Below are 24,349 nucleotides of genomic sequence, written 5' to 3' on the forward strand. Positions count from 1 at the left end.
GGAAAGAAATAACTTATGTAGATAATAACCAAGAGCAGCTCTAAGGGAATCCCTGCCAAAATCTCACACTAAAACAGTTTCTGAAGAGGAGGTTGAAGGCTGCACTTCACTTCCAAAATATTGCCACCCCTCACATAAACTGTACTTGTCTCATCAGAAGACTGTGAGGGGTCTTCTTTGTATTCAGCAACAAATAGCCTACAATAATAGAACACATGACTGCATTTGCATGATATCAAGTCTGAAATACTGTGGCTAGTAACAAAAAGCTGAGAGCGCCTGAATGCTTTCCAAGTCAAGCCCTGTGGTGCCCACTGATAGACACTCTCTCAACACTACTAACAATGTTATGGAGTGAAGCACAGAACGGAGCAACAAAAGGCTGCGTGACTAAAGCGCACACCGCTCGTAACGCCGATATAACAGAAAATCACTTCGCTTCTGACTTTTCAGTAAACTCAAACACAGCCACATCCATCCACCAAGTATAATATGATAAGCCTTACTTGAATGTTTTTTAAAGTGTTCTTTGAGCGTATAATGAAGATTAAACATAATGCCATGCATCTCCAGCATTATTTGTACTTTTAAGACTTTGGATTTGCTGTGTATAGTTCAGGCTGGCCTCAAACTCCAATGTCCAGTGAAAATAGCACATCCGTTAACTGGAGCAATGAGTTAAACACGGTATTAAATTCTAAGTCAAGGGATGGTGGGATAGTTCAGTGGTTGCTAGCATGCTTGCCCCTATGTGCTGAGACCTTAGATTTGATGCCCGGAACTACAAACAGTAAAGAAACCTGACTTACAGGACAAAGTAATAAAATAATAGTCACTAGTTCATGCTGAGAGAGAAGCAAAAGGGCAAATGAGTAAAAAGCAAAGGCTAAGTAAAGTATACAAAACTCCACATTCCACAGGTAGAGCACAATTTCCCACTTCTGATACTCTGGGCTGTGCACAGTGTCAGCCTTCCAAAGACTAAATGTGGGAAGGACAATAGGACTCCGCAGAGGAGAAGCCTGATAAACACGGCCTCAGTCAATCACCAACATCAACAAGACACTGTGAGAGCTGATCAATTATCACAGATAAAATAAGCCTAAAGAAAAATTACCACAAACATGTGGTACAGATTTAATACAGTTAGTAAAACCAAAAGAAATCTAAATAAATTCAGCATTAGAATTAATTCATACCAGTTTCTTAAACATACCAAATATATCATGCTGATATGTTAATGGAGTGTGTGGGTTGAATGAGAAAGGCCCCAGAGACTCGCATATGCAGGCACTACTTTTGACTATTTTATTTGGAGTTCCTTAAGCCTCTGCCTCCCTCCAACCCCCCAACCCTAAGTAGGAGAGAAAGAAGGTTAGAAGGGATAGGGGATGTAGGTCTTTTTAGACTTAGCTCCAGCTGGTTAGATCTCAGCTGTCAGGATATCCAGCAGCCCAGCAGAATCAGTAGGCGACTTCTTTGTCTGTCCATCTCCTCAAGGCCTCCCTGTCTCTCTCAGAGTCCTTTGTGTGCTCTGATACTTACACCTCCTCAGAATTAAACTCACTGCAGCTGGCCAGGACCACACTCTTCTCGGAGCATCGTGAGGCTGTTAACAGCTGTGGACAGGCTAAGGCAGTCCCATATCCCACACTTGGGATTAAAACAAAAACCTGTTTACATAACTGAGTTTTTAAAAGAAACTAAAACTTCCACTACACACTTCTTTGAATACGTGGTCCCCAATTAATAGAACTGTTTGGCAAAGACTAGGCATTACTGGAGGAGGAGTGTCAGTGGGGGCAGGCTTGAGGTTTCAACCTGTGGCATTTTGAGGTAGCGCATCACTCACAGGACTGGTGTACATTATCATTTGTATCTGTAGGTTTTTATATCCATTACCACAGCTACAGGTATAATGATAGTGCATACGACAATACACACACACAGGAGTGTAAATGCAGCCAAGCATGTATGATTATGACCAGTGGCTTTAATCAGTATCATCGTCTGAGTCATGGCATTGCAGTTCAGTTTAAAGTTACTACCTAGCTTACAGACACTGATTCATTCTACTATTTCTTACAAGTGTACATGACTGTAACAATCTCCAAATAAGAGATTAATTCTTTAAACAGAATTAACACTACTAACAAAATCAAAGTCTAAAGAAATTATTTGCAGCGTAAGTACATGAAGGATTGCCCTAGAATAACTGAGCTTCCCACGAGCCTTTATCAAGAAGCAACACAATTAAATGAGAAAATCTGAAGAGATACAACCATTAAGATGCAAAATTGGCCAGGTGGTGGTGGCACAGGCCTTTAATCCCAGCACTCAGGAGGCAGAGGCCATCGGATTTCTTTGAGTTCCAGACTAGCCTGGTCTACAAAGCGAGTCCAAGACAGCCTAGGCTACAGAGAAAAACCCTGTCTCAAGAAACCAAGACACACACACACAAAACCGCACAACTGAATATTAAAAAGGGGCAGGAATGATTTATGTACTCTAACACAGAAGTATCTCAAAGTCACTATAATAATAAAACCTAGTCAGGAAAAACAGCCTACAAAGTATCACTCGACTTACATGCATCTCTAGAAAGGTAAAACTATGATGACAGTAAACTCACAGGATCAGCTCAGTGAGAAGAGCATGGGCACGTGTGGGGATCCAACTGTGATTCCTAGAACTTGAGATAAATGACAAAACTACAGTGACTCCTAAGCAAGTCTTTTGTAGGGAGAACGATCACCTACGAAAGGGTCTGAGACAATGATCTGGGCAACAGAAATGGTCTATTTTACTCAAAAGGACACATACTTAACCCACTGATTGTACATTTGATATCTGTGCATTTCATGGCACTTATACCTCAAAAAATGTGTGCTCAATTCATTTAAAACAGTAAAAACTATCATTATAAGCCTAAAAACGATAGATCCATTTCTGTAAGTTATTTTATTACCTTATCTTTTGCATTAACAATGGAATATGTAGTTTAAATCATGTTACTATGAAAACTCTTTTTAAGATAAAATTATAATATTTATTTTAATTTTATGTCCATCGCTTGCATGTCTGTCTGTGTGAGGATGCCAGATGCCCTGAAACTGAAGTTAGAGACAGGTGTGAGCTTCCAAGTGGGTGCTAGGAATCAAACCTGGATCCTCTGGAGGAGCAGACAATGCTCTTAACTGATGAGGCATCTCTCCAGCCCCAAGATATGATATTTCTTACTAATGTGTACAAGTATGCACCCAACTTTGGTATTTGGTATTTCTCCTTGGCCTGCTTGATCTTTTTCATTATAAATCTCCATAGGAGCTATTACTAATAACCAAAAATAGTACTAGTAATAATAATATAACAATATTGCAATTAAGACATATATCACATTTAGAGACTTGTATAATATAAAATCTTCCCCTTTTATGGAACCAAGGTCTCACTGGCTGACCTGAAAGTCTCAGAGACTGCCTGCCTCTGCCTCCTGAATGATAGAATTAAAGGTGTGCACCACCACACCTAGCCCGGTATAAAGCTTTTTAAACACAAATATTACAAATAATATTTAATGCAAAGTAGTAAAAGCAAAATAACTTCATATATGTCTCCTGCCAATTCCAAACTTGGCATTTAATTCATTCTATGATGTGCACTTTATACTGACCTGTTGTCTAATGTATGTGAAGCTATACAAGACACAAGAGACGCAATTTCTTTACAAATTCTCACCTTTATCCAAACTCCTAAGATGTCTAAGACGCTCACCTCAGCCCCTCTTCTCTGCTACTGCTTTGTACACTGTAGATTTTTTTAAAATCTGGTTCAAAAGCAAGGCACAATAGTATACATCTCTTATCCTAGCACTTGGAACTATTTTGGAGTTCAAAACCAAAAGGACAACAATGCTCAATTTTTTTTCTGATGCTCTATAGTGGTTTGAACAAGAATGACCCCATAGGCTCATATATTTGAATGCTTAGTCCCAGTTAGGTGAACTGCTTGGTAGAGGTTAGGAGATGTGGCCCTGTTGGAAGAGGTGTGGCCTTTTGAAAGAGGTGTGTCACTGTGAGTAGGCTTTCAGGTTTCAAAAGCCCATGCCCAGCCTTCTTTGTCTGTCTGTCTGTCCGTCTCGCCCCCATTGCTTTTGTGGATCAGAATATAAATCTCTCAACTACCGCTCCAGTGCCGTATCTGTCTGCTTCCCACCATCATGCTAATGGACTAACCCTCTGAAGCTATAAACAAGCCCCTAATTATGCTTTGTTATAAAAGTTGCCTTGGCCGCGCTGTCTGTTTACGGCAATGGGACAGTAGCTGATCCTCGCTGTGAGGTAAAAGTTTGCTGATTGCTTACCAACATGACAGAAGTAATGCTAGAGTTTTCCAGCCCAAGGCCTTAAAGCAGCAGTTTCTATTCTCTGTCTCTCATGCTCTCTGCTAAGCTTGTATGAATGCTCAAGTCACACCAACAAGTCAAATTTGAGTTCCAATGGCAAATCCAATGGAGGTTCCAAAGACCAGCCATAACCAACAACCAGAAGGACAAAAAATCTCATAAAGCTTAAAGATGACTCCATTACAGCCACCATGACTGGAATCACAGAAGACAGCCAGAATATCCTCCTAAGCAGCTAATGCACAGGACCCCAAAAATGGTGACTGTTATTAAGTCCCTAAGTTTGAGATGCCTTTCGAAAACAGATGTTGCATAGCAATTCTCTATGAGAATAAAACAGTCCATCACTCAGAGAACCTTCTTAAGCAAAGTAAACAACTTGAATAGCTTCAGGAAGTCCATGAAACTGACCAGATTCACAAGCCAGACCCCCACATTCATCCCCATGAACCTAAGGTCACTCACAGACTAACCAAACTGTGAAGTAAACTCTGAGGCCATACCAGCTGCCTGGAAAGCAGCAGAAACCAGCCAAGCTAACTCGAAGAGGTTTAGACCAACTGAGTCACATAGAAAGGACACTCTCCAATCTGTTGAGCTACCTGTAGGCTGTGCAATGTGCTCCATGTTGCCACTGTTGTGAGCCGTCCCCCATGCTGAGGTAGGTCTTCCTGATACAGCTGTCTATGAGTCTTGTAAGCAACCCCAGTACAACTCATTGTTTCACTAAGTTGGACTTGATAGTATCTGTACTTTGCTCCTTCATGGGCTCCCCATTTGGAGTGAACAGATGTGTGTCTCCCCTGGGAAAGTCTTGACTTACAATAAAACAATAATTATTGGAACACCCCTACATTTCTTCCTATTCCTAAACTGAAGAAATGCCAAGCGTGTGCATAGAAAAAAAAACAAAATCCAAACACTCCTGCCTCTGGCCACCTGCAAGGAGGCAAAACCGTTGTCCAAAGTCCCAGAGTGAACGAAGAGAAGGCCAGACTTCTTAAACCCGCTGCTGCCTCTTTTCACTCTACGTTGCTCTGTTCCTCTCTCCTCAAACACTTTCAGCAACATCCAAAAAAGAAAAGGCAGAAGGCGGCAGAATTGCTGTTCACTCAGCAGTCCCAGCATCAAACCGCTAACTGGCACATTCACTCCTCCCTTCTGACATGTCCCTTCTACAGTCATTCCTACTCAGGCTCAGCAACAGTCAGGCATAAAGAATGGAACAGAAAGCCCAGAAGTCACTGCTCCTCACTAGCTCCCACTGCCTTCAACCACCAACTCCAACCAGTCTTACTCCCAGGATCCCCTCAACGGGTCTGTCTCCAGTACTATAACCCATCAGTGAACTAAGAGTTATGTATATGCGCATGCGCGCGCGCACACACACGCCCTCTCTCCCAACTGAACAATGTCCTTATGATGCCTTAACACCTTTTATAAGAGTCAGAAACCCCATCACCATTACAATGTACAGTGCAATGCAGAGAAAGTATCCTTAATCCCTGCACAAAACTTTTTATTGCATATTTTTTACTTTTTAAAAGTTTTGTTTGTATGTATGTTTATCTGTGTGAGTGTATGTCCCCATGGAGTCCATATATCTATCTGTTAGTATCTGAAACAGCATTTTGAGGCAAGCTATGATGACACACACCTATAGCTCCAGATAAGCAGAAGGCTGAGGCAGGGAGAACACTTAATCCCTAGATGACATTCTGGCTTGCGCAACACAGTAAGACTTCGTCAGAAGAAAAGAAAAGTAATTAAGCACTCAGGGAGGCAGAGGCAGGCAGATCACTGGGAGTTCAAGGACAGCTTGGTCTACAAAGCGAGTAGACTAGGACAGCCAAGGCTACACAGAGAAACCCAGTCTCAAAAAAACAAAAATAAATAAACGAAAAATAGTAAATAAATAAGCAATGCATCTTATGTCCTGAACAACTGGCCACCTTTGTTAAGTGCTCACTGAAAAGTAAACTCAGTGTCTTTGTAGCCCACAGCATTGAGCTGGTGCTTACTGCTAATGGACTGTCACTGTCCTTGTCATTATCACCACCTAAATTACGTCATATACTGCCAAGTATAACCAAATAAATGTTAGTAATTTTTTATTTTACTTTACTTTTTAACTGAAAATACATTTTCTTTTAATTTTGTTTTTAGGGTTTGTATGTTTGCTTTGTTTTTCAAGACAGGGTTTCTCTGTGCAGCCTTGGCTGTCCTGGACTCACTTCGTAGACCAGGCTGGCCGCGAACTCACAGCAATCCACTTGCTTGTGCTTCCCAAGTGCTGCAATTAAAGGTTTGTGCCACCAGGCCTGGCTGAAAATAAATTTTTTTTCATACAATATATCCTGATTAAGGTTTCCCCTCCCTCAACTCCTTCCAGATCCTCCCCAAATCCATACCCTTTCTTTCTCATTACAAACAAGCAGGTGAGAGAAAGGGTGGGGGATGAGAATAAAACAAACTCTGAACAGGACAAAACAGACAACAGCAAAACGTTTGATGCAGACACTTAGGTGTCATGACAGGATGTTTTTGAACAGCCAGCTCATCAAGCCACCAGCATCACACAGGCCTGGCTGGAGCTGTACACAGAATGACTGGTAATGTAACAGCAACTGAAAGCCTTAGGCATTCCTTACCATCATCCCTTAGCACTCAGGGGTAGGAACACCGCATGCTCCTGCTTTTCTAATCTAGTACGCACTCATGACGGCAAATTTTAGTTACTTGTTATTTTTAAGATATTTAACAACTTTAAATGCATAATTGAAATCAGGGATGAGATTCCCATGCTTAACAGAAGATCCCAGTGTCTATGCATATATGTCTAGACATTAAAATATGCTCCACCTGCCTCCTCTCAATTTTTTTTCCATTTTGTTGCAAACTATGGAGAAGAGGCAACAGACACCATGTCTGGCCTTTACACAGAAGGGAGAAGGAGGAGGAAGAGGAGGAAGAAGAAGAAATTCAGAGCCGGGTGATGGCACACATTTTTAATCTCAGCCCTCAGAAGGCAGAGGCAGGCGGATCTCTGCAAGGATATTAAGAAACTGGAACTCTTACACATTGCTGTTGATGGTACAAGTGCTAAGAAAGCAACTGGAGACTGAAAAAATTATCATTAAACCTATAAAGTTCATATTCAACCTAAAAACAGGTGTTTAGAGAAGCATCTATAACCAAATGCTCATAGCAACATTATGTACAATAACCAAAAGAATGCCCACCACTGGATGGAATCCACATACACACAGAGCATTTATCATACAATATTACACACTGTACATGCTCTACTTTTGTATGACTGGCAGCACTGTAGCGTTTACCAGTGGTATTCATAAGCACATATTAAGAGTGCCATATTAGGTACCACATAAGATATTCTATTTTGAGGTATCACATAAGGTACCATATTAAGAGCTCTTGAGAGAAAAGAACTTTTCTGTCCTGTTGCAATTTTAAAGGACCACAGTTGTATCTGCAGTTAAGCACACTGCTGGTCAAAATGCAAGGACTCATGACTTCCTATCATCTGACACAAGTGGCACCAAGTGACTATACACTCTAGAGTTGTCGGCTGGACGTGGCGATGCAGGTCTACATCCCAGCAGCCCAGAGCTGAGGCAAGAGGACTCCTGCAAATTAGCCAGGCTTGAGTTGCACAGCAGTACCTGGCTAGCCCTAAGCAGGAAGAGCCTATCTCAAAACAAACAGTAACAACAGAGACACAATGTCAAAATTATTTTTTAATCCAACTTTATTTACCAAATGACAGAGTTAAGCAAACTATATAAAGGTTAAAAGTAAAGTAAAAGATGTGTTCATCAGTGAGGTGGTCTGAATGAGTACGGCCGCACAGGCTCACAGATTTGAAGGCTTGGTCCCCAGTTGGTGGAACTGTTTGGGAAGGATTTGGAGGTGAGGCCTTGATGGAGGAGATGTGTCAGGAGTGGACTTGGAGGTTTCACATCAGACTCTGTCAGGGGCGTGGCCCTCTCGGAGGTGGTGTGTCACTGGCAGTGGACTTTGAGGTTTTACACCAGATCCATGTCTGTCTGTGTGTGTGTGTGCCTGTCTCTCTCCACATCTGGGGTTCTTAACATGTAAGCTCTCACCTACTACTCCAACATGACACCTGCCTGCCACCATGCTCCCCACCACAATGGGCAGAAACTCACCCTCTGAAACTGTAAGCAACCCCTCAATTAAATGCTTTCTCTTATTAAGTTGCCTTCATCATGGTGTCTTTTCATAGCAATAGGAAAATAACTAAGAAAGACAATCAGTAATATATCAACCAAATTCTACCAACCATGACCAAGTAGGATCAGTCTCAATATTGCCAAACTGATTCAACACATTCACACTCACACATGCACACAAACACAGAAACACAATCAATCATATACTACTACATGCATAAAAGACAAAAAACATCAAACTTTTCTGTTACAAGGGATAGTATCAAAAAAAAAATAGAGCTATGGATCAGTGGTAGAGCACTTACCTAGTACAGCCAGATCCTAGGTTCAAGCCCTAGCACCACAAAAGGAGGGCAAGAGATGGTTCAGCTCTTGCGCCCACTTATCTCTTTATATTTACAGCATAGGTTCTACATTGAGTGTGTTATTAAAATTATACTAAGGCAAACAGTAAGTGCTGATTTCAGTAGACACTGCTTAATAAAATCCAGTATTTTTTTTTAACTATAATCCTTTATTGTTTTTATTTACTATTCTTTTTTAGACAGGGTCTAAACTGTAGTTCTAACTGGCCTGGAATCTACTATGTAGACCAGGAGTGAAGTGGAAGTTTCTGATTTCTTTAAAGACTCAGTTGTGTCATGTGCTGTTTCTCTGGAAGATGTCTTGTGAGAGGGCATGTGATGATTTGCTGGGAGCAGACACATGAGAGGTGTGTGGAGGTGGGAAGCAGTATAAAAGGAACCATGGACAGTGAGGTGAGGCTTTCGGCATTTCTTCACCGTGCAACGCTTTGTTTCAAGAGAAACGTGCCGACTCAGCGGAGCCTTGCAGTTTCTGCTGGATTGTGCCACCTCTACAGATTCGTGTGCTGCTTGGTGTTGGCTACTGGACTGGACTATACTATACTAAACAGGCCCACCACCCCTTTTTCCTACTACCATTCTAGAAGTGAAGTTGAATGTTGAAGAGCCCTAAATAAAGTTTTAATCTCAGCCTACAACAGCCTGCCCTGTTTCGAATGCTAGGATTAAAGGCATAAGGCACCGGGCCAGTCATCTTTACTATAATCTCTTAAAAGAATCTATCTGTTACAAGGCACAAGTTAGGTCATTTGCATGTCACTAAATACTTGAGAGGCTGGCAAGGTGGCTCAGGGTTTAAGAGAGCTTGCTGTTCTTGCAGAGGTCCAGAATTCACTTCCCAGCACCAGAGTCAGGCAGATCACAAGCACCTGTAACTCCAACTTTTAGTACATCCAATGCATTCTTCTGTCCTCTGAGGTGCACATTCTCACTCATGTACCCATGGAGGAAAAAAAAAAAGTAAAGCAAAGCCAAGAGAATTATTAGATTATGCATGTTTTTCTTATGCTCAAGGGGGGGGGGCAACACAAATCTAAACACTAAAGCCAGTAATGTTTCATATATATTGTCTTGTTTTGTTTGGTTTTGACACAAGGTTTCTCTGTGTTGCCCCAGAACTAGTTCTATAGACCTGGCTGGCCTTGCTCGCAGATCCACCTGCCTCTGCCTCCTGAATGTGGGGATTAAATATGGTGTTCCACCACCATCCAGCTGTTTCAGTGTATCTTAAACAAACAGCATGACCACAACTTTATATACTGTTTTAGGCACACTTTCATTTTGACTATAACACATTACATAAGACCAAGTGTGGAACTTTCTACCTGTGGTATGCTGGTACTGAAAACTTTGGATTTTTTAAGTACCTGGGATTTCAGGTTTTTTCCATTTAAAGATATTCAACTTGAATCTTTCAGCTTCTTTTGGAGGAGGCATTGTACCAACAACGCTTCACAGCCACAGATCTTCCTGGAACAAACTGCTTACAATTCACATTTCTTACTTTATTTTATTTTTAATTTTATACAGGTGTGAGTGAAATGCCTTGCCCCAGGGAGTCAGAAGTGAATTTGATCCCCTGGAGCTGGAGTTACAGGCAATGGTAAGCCACCTACCATAAGCACTGGGAACTGAACTAGGGCTGTCTGCCAAACAGTAGGCTCTTCTTAACTAACCACTGAGCCATCTCTCCAGCTGCACAAATCACACTTTCTACCACATAGCTTATTAACCTGATTATACTGGCTGAAAAAATGGCTGGCACTAAAGCATCATTTACGTTAGACACTCTGCACGATAGGCAGAGCACCCATAGGGAGGAATCTGTCAATAATTACAGAGCAACATCTGTAGTTAAAAGCAAAGAATGGCTGTTTAACACGCTGGCTCCCAAACACCTAACTTCCGGGATAGATGTTTTCCAGATAAATGGGAGAATTTTTCTCTTTCCCCCTGTATTCGGGAGGGGTTGTATTTGCGAAGAGATTGTTTTGATTCCATTAATTAAGGTACAGACAAGATTCTTCTAAAGTAAAAGATCCACAATACTTACTATTACCTGTAAATAGACTTGGGGAGAAAAGATGAATAAAAGTAAAAAACAGACACTCTGGATTCTCACTCCCCTTGCCCATAATCAGTGAGTGGCCGTCCAGTGTACTACACACAGAAACAGCAGGTTATCATTAAAGTGTGCACCATCTCAGACACTATCAAAGTGCAAACTGGAGACAGGGAAGGTTATGGGAATAAATGAAAATGCTGCCTCACATTTTGTTTCATTGGTATATACAGAATCCTACCTTCTATCTCATCATACTTCCTCAGTCAAAAAAACACAAAACAAACAAACAAAAAAACAAACTTGCTACACATCTGATGGGAAAGCTCGTTCTCAGGTTTATAAAAGATTAAATCGAATTCCAGAATTCTAAACTACAGATGAAACAGTCTAACTATCTCACCTACTCATATAATAGAACATATGCCATCCATGTAAAAATCGGATAGGTAAAATTAATTAGAACCCAATACTGAAAGGCTTAAAAGTTAAAGTAAGGATTAAATGTAGGGTCATGGACAAGACCAATCAGGTAAGCTGTGTTCTCTGCAAGAATTAGACATTGTCTCCCGACCTCATCTTCCCCCTCCAAGCAGCTGCCGACTTCTCACCCACTTCCACCTGGACAGAATGTGCTGGCTTGACAGTGCCTGGAAGCCGGAAGTGTGACAGCAGAAAAACATCTCCAGACCAGTGAGCCTCAGAGGACAACAAAAGACCAGATACATGTCATTTTATAAAAGACCTCTCCCAAAAGGGGCATATTCATCTTATACTTTCTTCCTACACTTGTTCCTGTCCCTTAAAATTTTTTTCAAAATAGGTTTTAAATATATATACATATAATATATATATAATTTAAATATACAAAAAGAAAAAAGCAAACAAAAAAAACTCACAAAGCTGTGAAGTCCCTTCCCCAACCTAATACCTCCTATGAGATATGAAAATCCAGGCAATTTTAGTCATGAGGACAAAGCATCATATTTTTAAGTACAAGCTGAAAGGAACCTAAGCAAAGAGCTGGTAAAAGCAATACATCATAAGCTAGCTGCACACTGGTACAAGAGGAAATTAAAGTTTTGAAATTGCTCTTATCATTTTCCTTCAGATGAGGCAAAGTAAAGCACAGACTACTTGCAGGGGAGGGGGCTCCAGCTCCACTCTTTGTATACTAACAAACTTAACCCTTGACTAAAATTATAGACAAAAATTACTATCTCCCCTCCTCCATCGCTAAAGAGCCTCACAAGTAAGTCAAAACTGGAAATTGAATAACATAAATACATATTTTTAAATTCAAGCATGGTATAATCCTGAACCCAATAAATAAACTGAAAAAAATTCTTGAAAAGAAAACAATAAAAACCATGCCCATAATTTCAGAACTTAGGAGGTGACTGGGAATCAGGCGGTTCAAGGTATCCCCCTTGGCCACAGAGAGTTGTGTGTGATATTGTTTAACAACTTTGCTAGCTGGATAAGTAAGAAACTAGTTCGCACTCCTCACTCCTAACCAAACCGTGGTTGTGTTCCGTCTCATTTCCAGGGGGCCCCAGCCCAAGCGTTTATCTTTCAGATACACCTGATGAGGCTACAAATGAAAGGTCTCTTAGATTTGGTTCAGCGAATCCAACAAGTGAGTAATTTAGAACTGGCAACGTGATGGCAACATCTGCAGACACATAAAGGCTTTGTGAAACTTTAATACTGCGACATACAATACAGAGTGAAGATAGATAGTAAAAAATGTAGCTCATGTATCCCAAAATCCTATAAATATGTTCATAAACTCGTGTCTATCTCTATTCTTTTGATTTGACCAACAGTAACTTCCTGTCCAGCTTCCTCTCTGCTCTGTCAAGATTAATGCCCATACTTAAATCTATAATAACAATCTATTCTTCACAAACTACAACTATGTCACAAAGAGGCCCAAGTTCTGGTCTACAACAGACGTACAACCAAAAAAATACGAGGCTTGTCTTTGAATTCTACTCGTCAGTCAGCCAGCTGTGAGTTAAACAACCTTAGCATTCCAACCTACAGTTAATCACTTTAACTTCAAAACCACGTCTGCGTGAGCCACGATGATGAAGCGCCACGGACTTGGTTCTGAGTTCAGTCTACCTCTAGGGTTTTAACCTAAGTTAAATGGCTCCTGCGCAAAGATGAAAAGGAACAGATGGTCGCAAGACTCCCAGGAAGTAAATTCAACTGAAAAGGGTGAAAGAATGTAATCGAACGTGACACAGACATGCTTCCCAAGTCTCCGCCCGAGTTATAACACACTCCCTCCCCTAAAAAAAAGGGGGGGCTTTTGAAAAGACTAGAAAGCAGCGTCCCCGACTGGTTTCTTCCCTCCTCGGTCCTTAAGGGAGGCGCTTAGGAAGCCAAGAAACAAGCGAAAAAGACAGGCCGGAAGATGGAAAGCCAGAAGGCATGGAGTCCGGGCAACCGGCACTTTAAATAGCCCTCGGAAGTCTCTCCAAGTTGGCATACAGGAGGAGGGGCCGCTGGGCTACCTCTCCGCGACTCCGAAGTTCCCGAGCAGAGCCCCGGGAGGCGTTCACGGGGCTCCCCGGGCCGCCCCACCCGAGCTCGCAGGGCCCGCCCGGCTCGCACTCACCTGGGCCCGTAGGCCTGAGCGAGCAGAGCCCGGGGCGCCCAAACGACTGCCGAGTCCCCCCCGCCCGGCACCGAGACACCGGCGACAGCCCGAGCCCCGGCCGCGGGACCCGCCCCGTCGAGGCTCGCCCACCCAGCAGGGCCCCGAGCCCCGCGCGACTCCCCGAGGACCCCCCACCCCCACCCCCCGGCCCGAGCCCGGCTGCCTATACCTGTCTTCGCTCTTGTTTTTCTGTTTCTTCCCCATGGCTTGTCAGCGGCGCTCGTAGAGCCGGCCCCTCGGTTCGGCGTCTCACAGACCCACTGCCTCCCCGCTGACTCCAATGCCCGCTCGGTTCGCTCCCCCTCGCGCCGCCGCCGCCGCCGCCGCCGCCTCTCGCACCCGGCTTCTCCTCCACAGACGCGCGCACCGGGACAGGGCACATATGGTGTGAGCCCTCAGCACGCAAGCGCATCGCCCCGCCGCCTCGGCGTGGGGACGCAGGGCGCGGCTCATCGAGAGCGGCGCTGCGGATAGAGCGTCTTCAGTTGAGCCGCCAGCCAGGTGGGAACCCGAGCGCCCCCTAGCGGCAAGCGTCCGCCACGCACCGACGCCCGGCGGCTCCGGGATTCTAGAACCTGGTGGGGGGGGGGGGGCGACAATCGAGGCACCCTTCCTGTCCCCCGGGGGCTGGCATTCGATGCAGAAGAGGGACCGAAAACTCTCCCTCCTGCCTTTATATGGCCTCAGCCGCAGGGAGTCCAGTACGGGACCACAAGGAGCCAGTGATGAGCCCTCCGGAGTTCGTTAAGGATATACACCCAGGACGTAAAATAGCACTCATGAATTATCAACTGTGTATATTTATTAAAGGGAAAAAGACACAGAGGTACAGCGAGCCGATCCCCTAATACGAATCTTCGTATGAGCAAGTTCTAAAAATTCATCTGTTTAAGAAAGTCAGGAGGGAAAACCCTGGAGTTGTGAAGTTATCCTCCATCTGTTTTTGCGCGATGTTATTGGTGTCATCTATGAACAAATTTACAATACACTGTGAGGTACGCTTTAGAAACTATTAAACACAACGAAAACGAAGCCCCTCGGTCACTCAAGAGCAACAGCTTTGCGAGGCCAGACGCGCAGCCTGTGCGCAAGAAAACCTACAATTCCCAGCGTCCTTAGCGACCATCCCACCAGCCATTCGCCCACTTGAAGCGTTGACGCCGAATCCAGTAGTTCCGGGTGGCGCACTCGCCGAGGCTTCCGTCATCCGTCACCGCCCCTTCTCATACTGTGTCGCGAGAGAGCTGTGGCCAATGGAAAAAGCGGGAGTGACAGCTCCGCCGTCGCCCTTAGCTACTACTGTGAGGCTGAAACCTGCGTGAGCCTGGTCGGTGTTTCTGATGTGCAGCTGCCCCTCTCCGTAGGCATCGCCCACAGTCCAGGTGCGGCAAAGGATTCGGCTCGTTGCAGTGTTGGACGAAGGACATATCACGGCTGCACATCCGGCTGCAGCGGGCGGGGCGGGGCGGGGTGTGGCGGGCGGCGGCTGGGAGGAAGGGAGGACCCCGGGTTTGCGGCCGGAGAGGCTGTGGCGCATGCGCCCCAGGTAATGCGCGATCGCGTCTTCCCCCCGGAACTCCTCCACCAGGGAGTGGCAAAGAATCTACTGACAGGTACATGGGCTTCGGGTGGGAGTTTGTAGGGGAATTAAATAGGTGTCGGCCCTCCAGTTCCTCGGTAAGAGTAATGTTCGAGCTGGTTCAGTAAGTAGAAAGTCAAGTCTAAAGGCACCACCTAACCACCACCTAACCCAGCGCAGCTCTTGTTGGTCGCCTGTGTTCTCATGAAACTCTGGATTTAAATTTAAAGGTATCCTGTGAAAACGCCAGGGATAAGCGAACGCTGTGCCCAGATAATGGCAGATTCTGAGGAGCTTGTCTCAGATCCCTTCGTTTAGTCCAGTCTGGAGAGTCTCACAATCTTAGATTTCTCTTGCAGGGGGTAAAGGATCGTAGAAATACGGCTTCGTTTCAGTTGTCTAGAATCGATGAGGAGCTTACAGTTGGAATTTAGACGGTTTAGGATTACATTAAAAAAAAAAAGTCTTACGTAGCCCAGGCTAGTCCCTATAGCTCTATATGTATCCAGGGATGGTCCTTGTGCCGTTGCCCTTGAGACCCAAGGTTACAGTCATAAGCTGCCATGCCCAGGCTGATTTTGCTTGTGAGATAGTTTGTTTTAGCTATCAATTTGATACAATCTGAATTACCTGGGCAGAGAGACCCAATGAGAGATTGGCTAGCTCAGGTTGGCCTGTGGGCATGGCTGGGGTGTTGGGATTGTCTTGATTGCTTTAATTAAGTTGAGGAGCCCCACCCATTATCAAAGCACCATTCTGTTGCCCGTACTTGAATCCTAGACTAAGTGTCGTAAGGAGGTTGGGGGGGGGGGCGGCAAGCCCAGGGGGCAGGGGGCAGGCAGGCTTTTACAGAAGGCAAAAAGCAGGTTAGTGCATTTAGGGGCGTCACTGGATCCTGGAACTGTGGATGCGGTCTTAGATGGTTTACGCCTTTATTACTGTTTTGGCAGGTGTTAGGGCCTGTGTGCTGGGCTCTGAGGTTAGAACGGTGTCTCTGACATGGCGTCTGTAGAGTTAAGGTCTCCGGCCCTGTTACAGAAGCCCTGTCTTTAAAAACAACAACAACAACAACAAAAGCCCAAAAGTGTGAACTTAATGCTTATTTTTTGTGACCCTCCCAGCACCGAGCCAGAGCCGTTTAGGAGAATGGAAGGTAACGGATCCGTCGACATGCTCTCAGAAGTCCTAGAGAACCAGTTCCTCCAGGCTGCCAAGCTGGTGGAGAGCCACTTGGACTCTGAAATCCAGAAACTGGACCAGATCGGCGAAGATGAACTAGAACTCCTCAAAGAGAAGAGACTGGCGGCCCTCAGGAAGGCACAGCAACAGAAACAAGTAACCTCCCACGCCTGGGCCCTGACAGCGCCGTAGCTCCGTGCTCCTGACTGCACATGCACTGCCTCGGTGCTTAGGGTGCTCTGAATTCAAGTCCCTGCCTCTGTTAAATATTTTCCCAGGAGTGAAACATCGAGGGAGACTTAGGCAAGATGTAGCATTTGATTGAGGCACTGAGGTGTAAAAAAGAGATTAAAACTTGTCTCTTAGACCAAGCTTAGGGCCCACATGTCAAAATTGAAGACATACCGTGGTTCTCCATGCGAGAAGAGATTGCTAAGGGTCACGCTTGTGTGGTTGGTTGGTTTTCTGAGACAGGGTCTCTCTGTGTAGCCCTGGCTGTCCTGGACTCATTTTGTGGATCAGGCTGGCCTTGAACTCATAGCGATCCCCCTGCCTCTGCCTCCCTGGTGGTATTAAAGGCGTGCGCCACCACGCCTGGTGCTTGTGTTCATTTTTATTAGATTGTCTTGTCCTTTTGGGGGCCATGGGGAGTTAGGATCTGACAGTGTAGCCATGTCGAGCCTAGAACTCACAGACATCCATCTCCTTCTGCCTCCAAAGTGCTGGGATCAAAGGCATGCGCCACCGTACCCAGTTCTGTCTTGTCATTGTCATGAATGCTCGGTGAGATGGTTGCTCTGTCACAAACGAAGGCTCAGAAAGATCATTAAACCCTAATTCAGTAAATGGTGGGAAGAGCATTAAAACTTCTGTCATCCTTGTTGCTTTTTTTTTTTAATATTTTATTTATTTATTTTATGTATGTGTACTCTATCTGCATGTACACCTGCAGGCCAGAAGAGGGCATCAGATCCCAGTATAGATGATTGTAAGCCACCATGTGGTTTCTGGGAATTGAACTCAGAACCTCTGGAAGAGCAAACAGTGCTCTTAACCACTGAGCCATCTCTCCAGCTATTTTTTTTTAAAAACCAACTGCCTGAAAGGGAGAGTGAGAATCAATTGAGGTGACGTTCTTTCTGCCACAGAAAAGGTGGAAGGCACTGGAAGGGTTTCCCAGGCTTGGTTGTCAAGGGCCCTGCCTGGGCTGGGAAGGCTGAATTAGATGTGAGGTTGGCTAGTGTTTGCAATTGTCATCAGAAGCAGATGGTTCCTAAGCTCCTGAGCTGCTGTAACTGCACTGTCCTCCAGGTTGATGGGTCTGTTTCCTGAGGTGCTTTCTTCTGTCTTGTCTGTTTAGTTTTTGCTCTGGATAGGACGTTATTTCTTACTTTTGAGATTATAATTACGTCAGTTCTCCATACTCTGCCCTCCCTCCAAACCTGCCTCTCTCTCAGGTTCATGACCTCTGTTATATCCTTGTATGTGTGTGCATATACATACATATTAAATATAGCCTGCTCAGTCTGTAATGTTACTTGTATGTACGTTTTCATGACTGACCATTTAGTGTTGGGTCAGCATTCCTCAGTTGCCTGTAAGAACATTATGTTTTTAAGTGTAGAACTGCGTGTGTGTGTGTGTGTGTGTGTGTGTGTGTGTGTGTGTGTGTGTGTGTCAATGTACAGCTCTTGCCTAGAGTGCTGTTTTTCCTGGATCTGTCCTTAGCATCACAAAAATAAACAGGAAAACACTTTTGTGATAATTTGGATCAAACAAATTTTAAGAGTTTAAAGAGCACACACACACGAAAGTTAAATGGGTATTTTCATTTTCTGTCTCTCAAACCTAAATTCTTACTGTGAAACTTCTGATGATGCAAGTAAATTTCCAAGACAGGAAATTGTCTTAATTCAGCCCATGTGATAGGGAGTCACTCCTGCTCGCAGGATAGTTTTGCACCCATGGCCACTAGAATTATAGGAAAGCTCATTGCTAAAAGGACTGCCTTCTGCTATGGGATAGAATTGATTTCATTACAGATTATTTAGTGATTAAGACACCGACAATACCAAGAAGCACTCAAAGACATTTCAGCTGGGTCTAATCTTGCTTCTCTTGAACTTAGGAATGGCTTTCTAAGGGACATGGAGAGTACAGAGAAATTGTCAGCGAGAGAGACTTCTTTCAAGAAGTCAAGGAGAGTGAGAAAGTGGTTTGCCATTTCTACAGAGACACCACGTTCAGGTAAGATTGCGTCCGCTGATTGTCTCCGCTGTGGTGAGACATTTGCCTAGAGACACACTACTGACCTAGAACAGTTGAGGACACTGAAGGGAACAACTGCCCGGTTGTCTCATGGTGATGTCATCACAGTGTTTTCCTTACTGTGAAGATTACCTTAAAAGCAGCCACATGCAGACAGATGAGCCGGCCTTCCTGAGAGTCGGTGTTTCTGTGTAAGTGGTCATTGTCCTCCGGTGTTTCACCATGTAACTAAAGACATCCTAAAGCTCATGCTTAGCGCTCTCACCAAAGCAATGCTGTGTTCTTAGGATGCTGGGAATTGGAGGGCAACGGCTTTCACAGTTGCTATTTATCTATTCCGCCTTTGACCTCTTGATAAGGGGACAGTGACTTGACCAAGCCTTTCAGAACTGTAGTTGGAACTGCCACGCTGGCTAGAAGTAATTTCCCAATGTGTGAGTCTAAGTGGGGTCCTTTAAAAGCTAAAGTAGCATCCCTCCCCCAGGTTTTTGTTTTGGGGGGGAGATTGTTTGTTTTTGGTTTTTTTGTTCAAGACAGGGTTTCTCTGTGTAGCCTTGGCTGCCCTGGACTCACTTTGTAGGCCAGGCTGGCCTCGAACTCACAGAGATCCACCTGCCTCTGCCTCCCAAGTGCTGGGATTAAAGGCGTGCGCCACCACGCCCAGCTACCAGGTTATATATTTAGAGAGGGAGAGAACTAAGGACTTGTATGTGCTGCTGGTCTACAACTCTTCTTCTGTAGCCCCATAGGCTGTGTCTTCAAAACAGAGGACTCTGTCCGCACGTGCCTTCAAAATGGATTAATTACCAACCTTTAAAAATTGACAGTTTAAGAATTAGCCAGATTTTGCCTGGCATGGTGGCACACACCTTTAACCTCAGCACTCAGGAGGCAGAAGCAGGCGGGTTGATGTGAGATGAAGGCCAGCCTGGTCTACAAACAGAGTCCAGGACTACACAGAGAAACCCTGTCTCGAAAAAACCAAAAACAAACAACAACAAAAAAAAGTGAACTATTAAAAACCAGGCACGGTGGTACACTTCTGTAATCCCAGCGTTCAGGAGGCAGAAGGGAGTGGATGTCTGACTTTGAGGCCAGCCTGTTCTAGAGTCAGTTCCAAGACAGCCAGGCCTACATAGAAGAATCCTGTCTCAAAAAACAAATAAGAAAAAACTATTGAGCCTAAAAGATTGGTAGTCGGTTTCAAAAACACTAGGAGCTTGGTTTGTTTAAAATAGATTTTAAACTGGGGGCGTGGTGGTGCACGCCTTTAATCCCAGCAGTTGGGAGGCAGAGGCAGGTGGATCTCTGTGAGTTCGAGGCCAGCCTGGTCTACAAAGTAAGTCTAGGAGCCAAGGATACACAGAGAAGCCTCCTCTCAAAAAAAGGGGGGAGGGGGAGAAAATTCTTAATTTAAAGAAAATGTTACTTCCTCTTCAGTAGAAGGTTTAATTAAAAATGACTGCAGATGCCAGGCATGATGGCACACACCTTTAATCCCAGCACTGGGAGGCATAGGCAGGTGGATCTTTTGAGTTGAGGCCAGCCTGGTCTACAAAGTGAGTCCAGGACAGTCAGGACTACACAGAGAAACCCTGTCTCAAAAAACAAACACACAAGAAAATAACTGCAGAGCTGGAGGTGCAGTTGGTTGGGTTATGTGTGCAGAGTGGGCTTCACCTGAGGAGCTTCAGGCAGGAGCTTTTGGTGACTCCCAATCTTAATCCTAAGTTCCACATGTGACAGCAGCTGGGGTTTTGCCTCTTGTGAGTTCCTTCAGCTTCAGATCTATCCTCCTCCGTCCTTGTGAAGACACCAGGAAACATTCATGCATATGAGAACAAAGAACTTGTATTTTTGTTTTTATCCTAAATAGTACAATTTATAAAATTATAGGCGCAAACAGAAAAGCTGTAAAATTCAGCTCACACTGATGCTTCCTTTAGCTTTTGATTTTCTGCTCTTAACTTACAGGTGTAAAATACTAGACAGACATTTGGCAATTCTGTCCAAAAAACATCTTGAAACCAAGTTTTTGAAGCTGAATGTGGAAAAGGCGCCGTTCCTCTGTGAGAGGCTGCGGATCAAAGTCCTCCCAACGCTGGCACTCCTGAGAGACGGCAAGACACAAGATTATGTTGTTGGGTTCACCGACCTAGGAAATACAGATGACTTCACTACGGAAACTTTAGAGTGGAGACTTGGTTGTTCTGATGTTATCAATTACAGGTAACCCTTCAGCAAAAACAAACAAAAAATATGGCTTAACCATTTCTAGGTGGTAGTTTTAGATATGTTTGTTTCTTGCCTCCCCACCTCCCCCAGCGCAGGCACTGAACAGCAGTGCTGTATTTTATAGAACCCATTCAAGGTACCGCCACCCTTTAGTCTTCACCATGTCTGGAAAGTGTGTCACATTCAGTTAGCCTCTGTGACAACTTGTAACTTAATTTCCAAGACTGACAGTTCTGAGAAGTATAAGCTAGTTAATTTCTCAGATGCCCCCCAGATTGGAGTTTGTGTTTCTCAGCATCAGACTCCAGTCTCCTGTCAGGGTTAGTTGCTACGTCACACGTCATTCTTAGTGCTGATGTCATCAGATGACTTGTCTCTGGTTAGTGCTACAGCGCCATCGTGCCCTGTGGTAATTTGACAAGGAACTTTTGCATCGCTTGCATGTGCTTTCTTGCCCATTTAGTGACTGGGCTGGGCTGTAGGTGGTTTCACTCAGGGTTAGTCTATAAACACCGTCATCCTCTGAAGCCTCCCAGGAGGACCAGACAGGTGCTCTAGGGAAGCTTGCTCTGCACTCTGCCTACAGTTAGCTGGGTTTCTAAGAAGTCATGCTTCCTTTCAGTGGCAGTTTGTTTGTTTGTTTGTTTGTTTGTTTGTTTGTTTCAAGATAGGGTTTCTCTGTGTAGCCCTGGCTGTCCTGGACCCACTTTGTAGTCCAGGCTAGCCTCAAACTCAACAGGAATCCACCTGCCTCTGCCTCCCGAGTGCTGGGATTAAAGGCATATGCCATCACACCTGGCATTTCTTCCCTTTTTTTTTTTTACCACTCATTTAGAACGGTCTCTCACTATATAACCCATATGGTCCTGGAACTCACCGTCCGTCTCCTTCAGCCTGCTGGCCACTGGAGTTACAGGCATGCAGCCACCGTGCCTGCCTGCAAATGATGTTCCAAAACCCGCATCCTGGGTGCCAAGGGTACTCCCTAAACACACACACAAAACTGCCTCATATCATTTATTTCTCTGGCATTGTTTTACCAATTCCAGCTGGTGATGGTGCATTCCGTGAGTTGTGCTCATGTGTGGGATGTAAACACTGGGTGCTGCACATGAAGAGTCAGGGCAGGACCTCAGGAGCTCAGCAGTGCTGCCAGTCATTAACATGGGCTAGGCACAGGCTCAGGTGTCCCAGAGTCCTCTCTGCCTCAGTGCAGAGCACCAGGATTCCATCTCCATTACCCTAAACGATGCTTATAATAATAATCATGATCACAAACTCAACTTTGATATGCTACAGTTAGATGAGGTATGAACATTAACCATTAATATTAATGCTTTTTACAGAATAGCATCCTGAGTGTATTAAGTCATAAAGAATAAAATGCTTTTAAACTTTGTTTCACTTTTAGTGGAAATTTAATGGAGCCACCATTTCAAAGCCAAAAGAAATTTGGGACAAACTTCACAAAGCTGGAAAAGAAAACTATCCGAGGAAAGAAATATGATTCTGATTCTGATGATGATTAGACTGTGCCATACTTTGTAAACCGTCTGTGTGTTTCCTTCAGCGTTGTATTTTCTAAATTCTACTGGTTTCAGCCCATTGACCATCTGATACTCTAACCCCAGCGCGTACACTGTCACCATGTGGAAGGACATCCTTATGATTTGCCTGTGGTCATCATGTGTAACTTGAGAGAAACAGATATTTTAAATTACCTGGGAAGGGTCTGGATTCTCTATTTTTCTGATTGATTTTATCATAACGTAATTCTTCTATCTTTATACCAGTCACATTTGTGTTTTTAATCTATTGCATTAGAAATAGAAATTTAACCAACTGCTCCAGGGCTTGAGTGCTGTCTCTATAACAGATTGGGTCATATGCACTGTCAGTGAACCCTCACTTCATTCATGGAATGTGCTTCAGGAACTATTAAAGACTTGCCCGTGTACTCCGGATTCGGCATGTTGAACCAGTGAGACTCAGCTCTGAGCACACTGCCTCATTGCTTGCGTGCTGAGACATGCGTTAAAAAGTAACAACATTTTTGGAGTAGCAGCATAAGGCACTCCATTGGCTGCTCAGTAAAATAATTTTAGCATAAGTAAAAATTATTAAAAGTGTAAGTCTGCAAACTATGGTATTTGGTAACAGCATACAGCAAACAAAAAGATTTTTTAAAAAACCTCTAGAGGTAAGGGTGTAGCTCAGTGGTAGATCTTGTACTTAGCATCAACAAATAAGAACCTCTTGGTAAGCAGAGTGAGTGTAGTGTTATCTAGTGAGACGGCTCAGTGCTCAAAGGCGCTTGCCACAAAACCTGAGGACCTGAGTTCAAGTCCAACTCCAGGACCCACCGGAGGAAGGGGAGAAGCAATTGCTGCAAGTTGTCGGTGAGCATACACACACAGCACAGGAAATACAGGTGAGCTGAACTAGAGGTGACTTGGGATTTGAAAACAATCTAAACAGGAAAGAACAGTAACTGAACAAGCATAAAGGAGCCGGGAGATGGCTCAGCAGTTAGGAGCACTGGGGTTCGATTCCTAGCATCGATACAGTGGGTCACAGCCACCCACTAGTTCCAGTTCAGGGGACTCTAATGCCTTCCTCTGGTCTCTGAGGGCACCAAAGACACATGGTATTTACATACATACGTATAATGAGGTAGGCTCTATACTGATAAATCTATAAAAGAAAAATTTCTAGTAAGACCCACTACAAAAGCAAGAAATAAGTTTGAGCAGGGGTCTAGAGGTGGCTCAGTGGCTAAGAGCACACACTGCCCTTACTGAGGACCCAAGTTTGGCTCCTAGCAACCGTATCCAGTGGGAGCTCACAACTACCTGTAACTTTGGCTCTAGGGGCTCTGGTGCCCTCGGCAGGCACCTACACACGTGGAGTCAGACGTAGACATACTCACACTGGGGGGATGATCTTGTGCGCTGTATAAAGGTGGTCTTTGTGTTATTCAGATGCTGACTTCTGTACAGGCAGAGTTGAGAACAGACGGACTTTGGCATTGTTATTTTTTCTGAAGCACCACTTGTCTGGGTGTTTTGTAAACATCACCATCGCCTTCTGATTGATTTAATAAAGAGCTGAATGGCCTACAGCAGGCAAGAGAGGAACTTTGGCCAGAGAGAGGGACTCTGGGAAAGAATCAAGCATGGAGGATGCTGGGACTGAGGAACGGTAATGAACCACGTGCCAGATCTTAGTATGAATGGGTTAAGTTAAGTGAACTAGTTGGAAACAAGCCTAAGGCCAAGCTTTCATATATAAATAATAAAAAGTTTCCGTGTCATTACTTGGGCGCCTATGGGGTTGAGACAGTCTGGTGATAATACGCAAAGGCAAAG

The 24,349-nt window shown here is 44.3% G+C and overlaps 2 protein-coding genes across 4 annotated transcripts in view; one reads left to right on the forward strand and one right to left on the reverse strand.

The window, feature by feature from the left end:
• The window catches only part of EIF5B (eukaryotic translation initiation factor 5B), a 46,055-nt gene extending 31,977 nt beyond the window's left edge, over positions 1-14,078 (reverse strand). For both annotated transcript variants that reach the window (XM_084754123.1, XM_084754122.1), the window contains exon 1: positions 13,890-14,078. In XM_084754123.1, coding sequence (XP_084610249.1) covers positions 13,890-13,924 — 35 coding nt within the window. In that variant the 5' untranslated portion in view covers positions 13,925-14,078. The remainder of the gene's footprint in view (positions 1-13,889) is intronic.
• A 382-nt stretch (positions 14,079-14,460) lies between these two features.
• On the forward strand, positions 14,461-22,827 carry TXNDC9 (thioredoxin domain containing 9). 2 transcript variants are annotated; one of them, XM_084754128.1, is made up of 5 exons: positions 14,461-15,102; positions 16,421-16,634; positions 18,607-18,725; positions 20,721-20,975; positions 22,393-22,827. In XM_084754128.1, the coding sequence occupies exons 2-5, from the start codon at positions 16,446-16,448 to the stop codon at positions 22,508-22,510; spliced, it is 681 nt and encodes a 226-aa protein (XP_084610254.1). In that variant the 5' UTR covers positions 14,461-15,102; positions 16,421-16,445; the 3' UTR covers positions 22,511-22,827. The 2 variants fall into 2 exon arrangements, with proteins under 2 accessions (XP_084610254.1, XP_084610255.1); XM_084754129.1 differs by lacking the exon at positions 14,461-15,102 and adding an exon at positions 15,182-15,333.
• Positions 22,828-24,349: the final 1,522 nt, after the last annotated feature.

The sequence above is a fragment of the Acomys minous genome (assembly GCF_964271855.1).
Source record: "Acomys minous genome assembly, chromosome: 13".
Lineage (NCBI taxonomy): Eukaryota > Metazoa > Chordata > Mammalia > Rodentia > Muridae > Acomys > Acomys minous.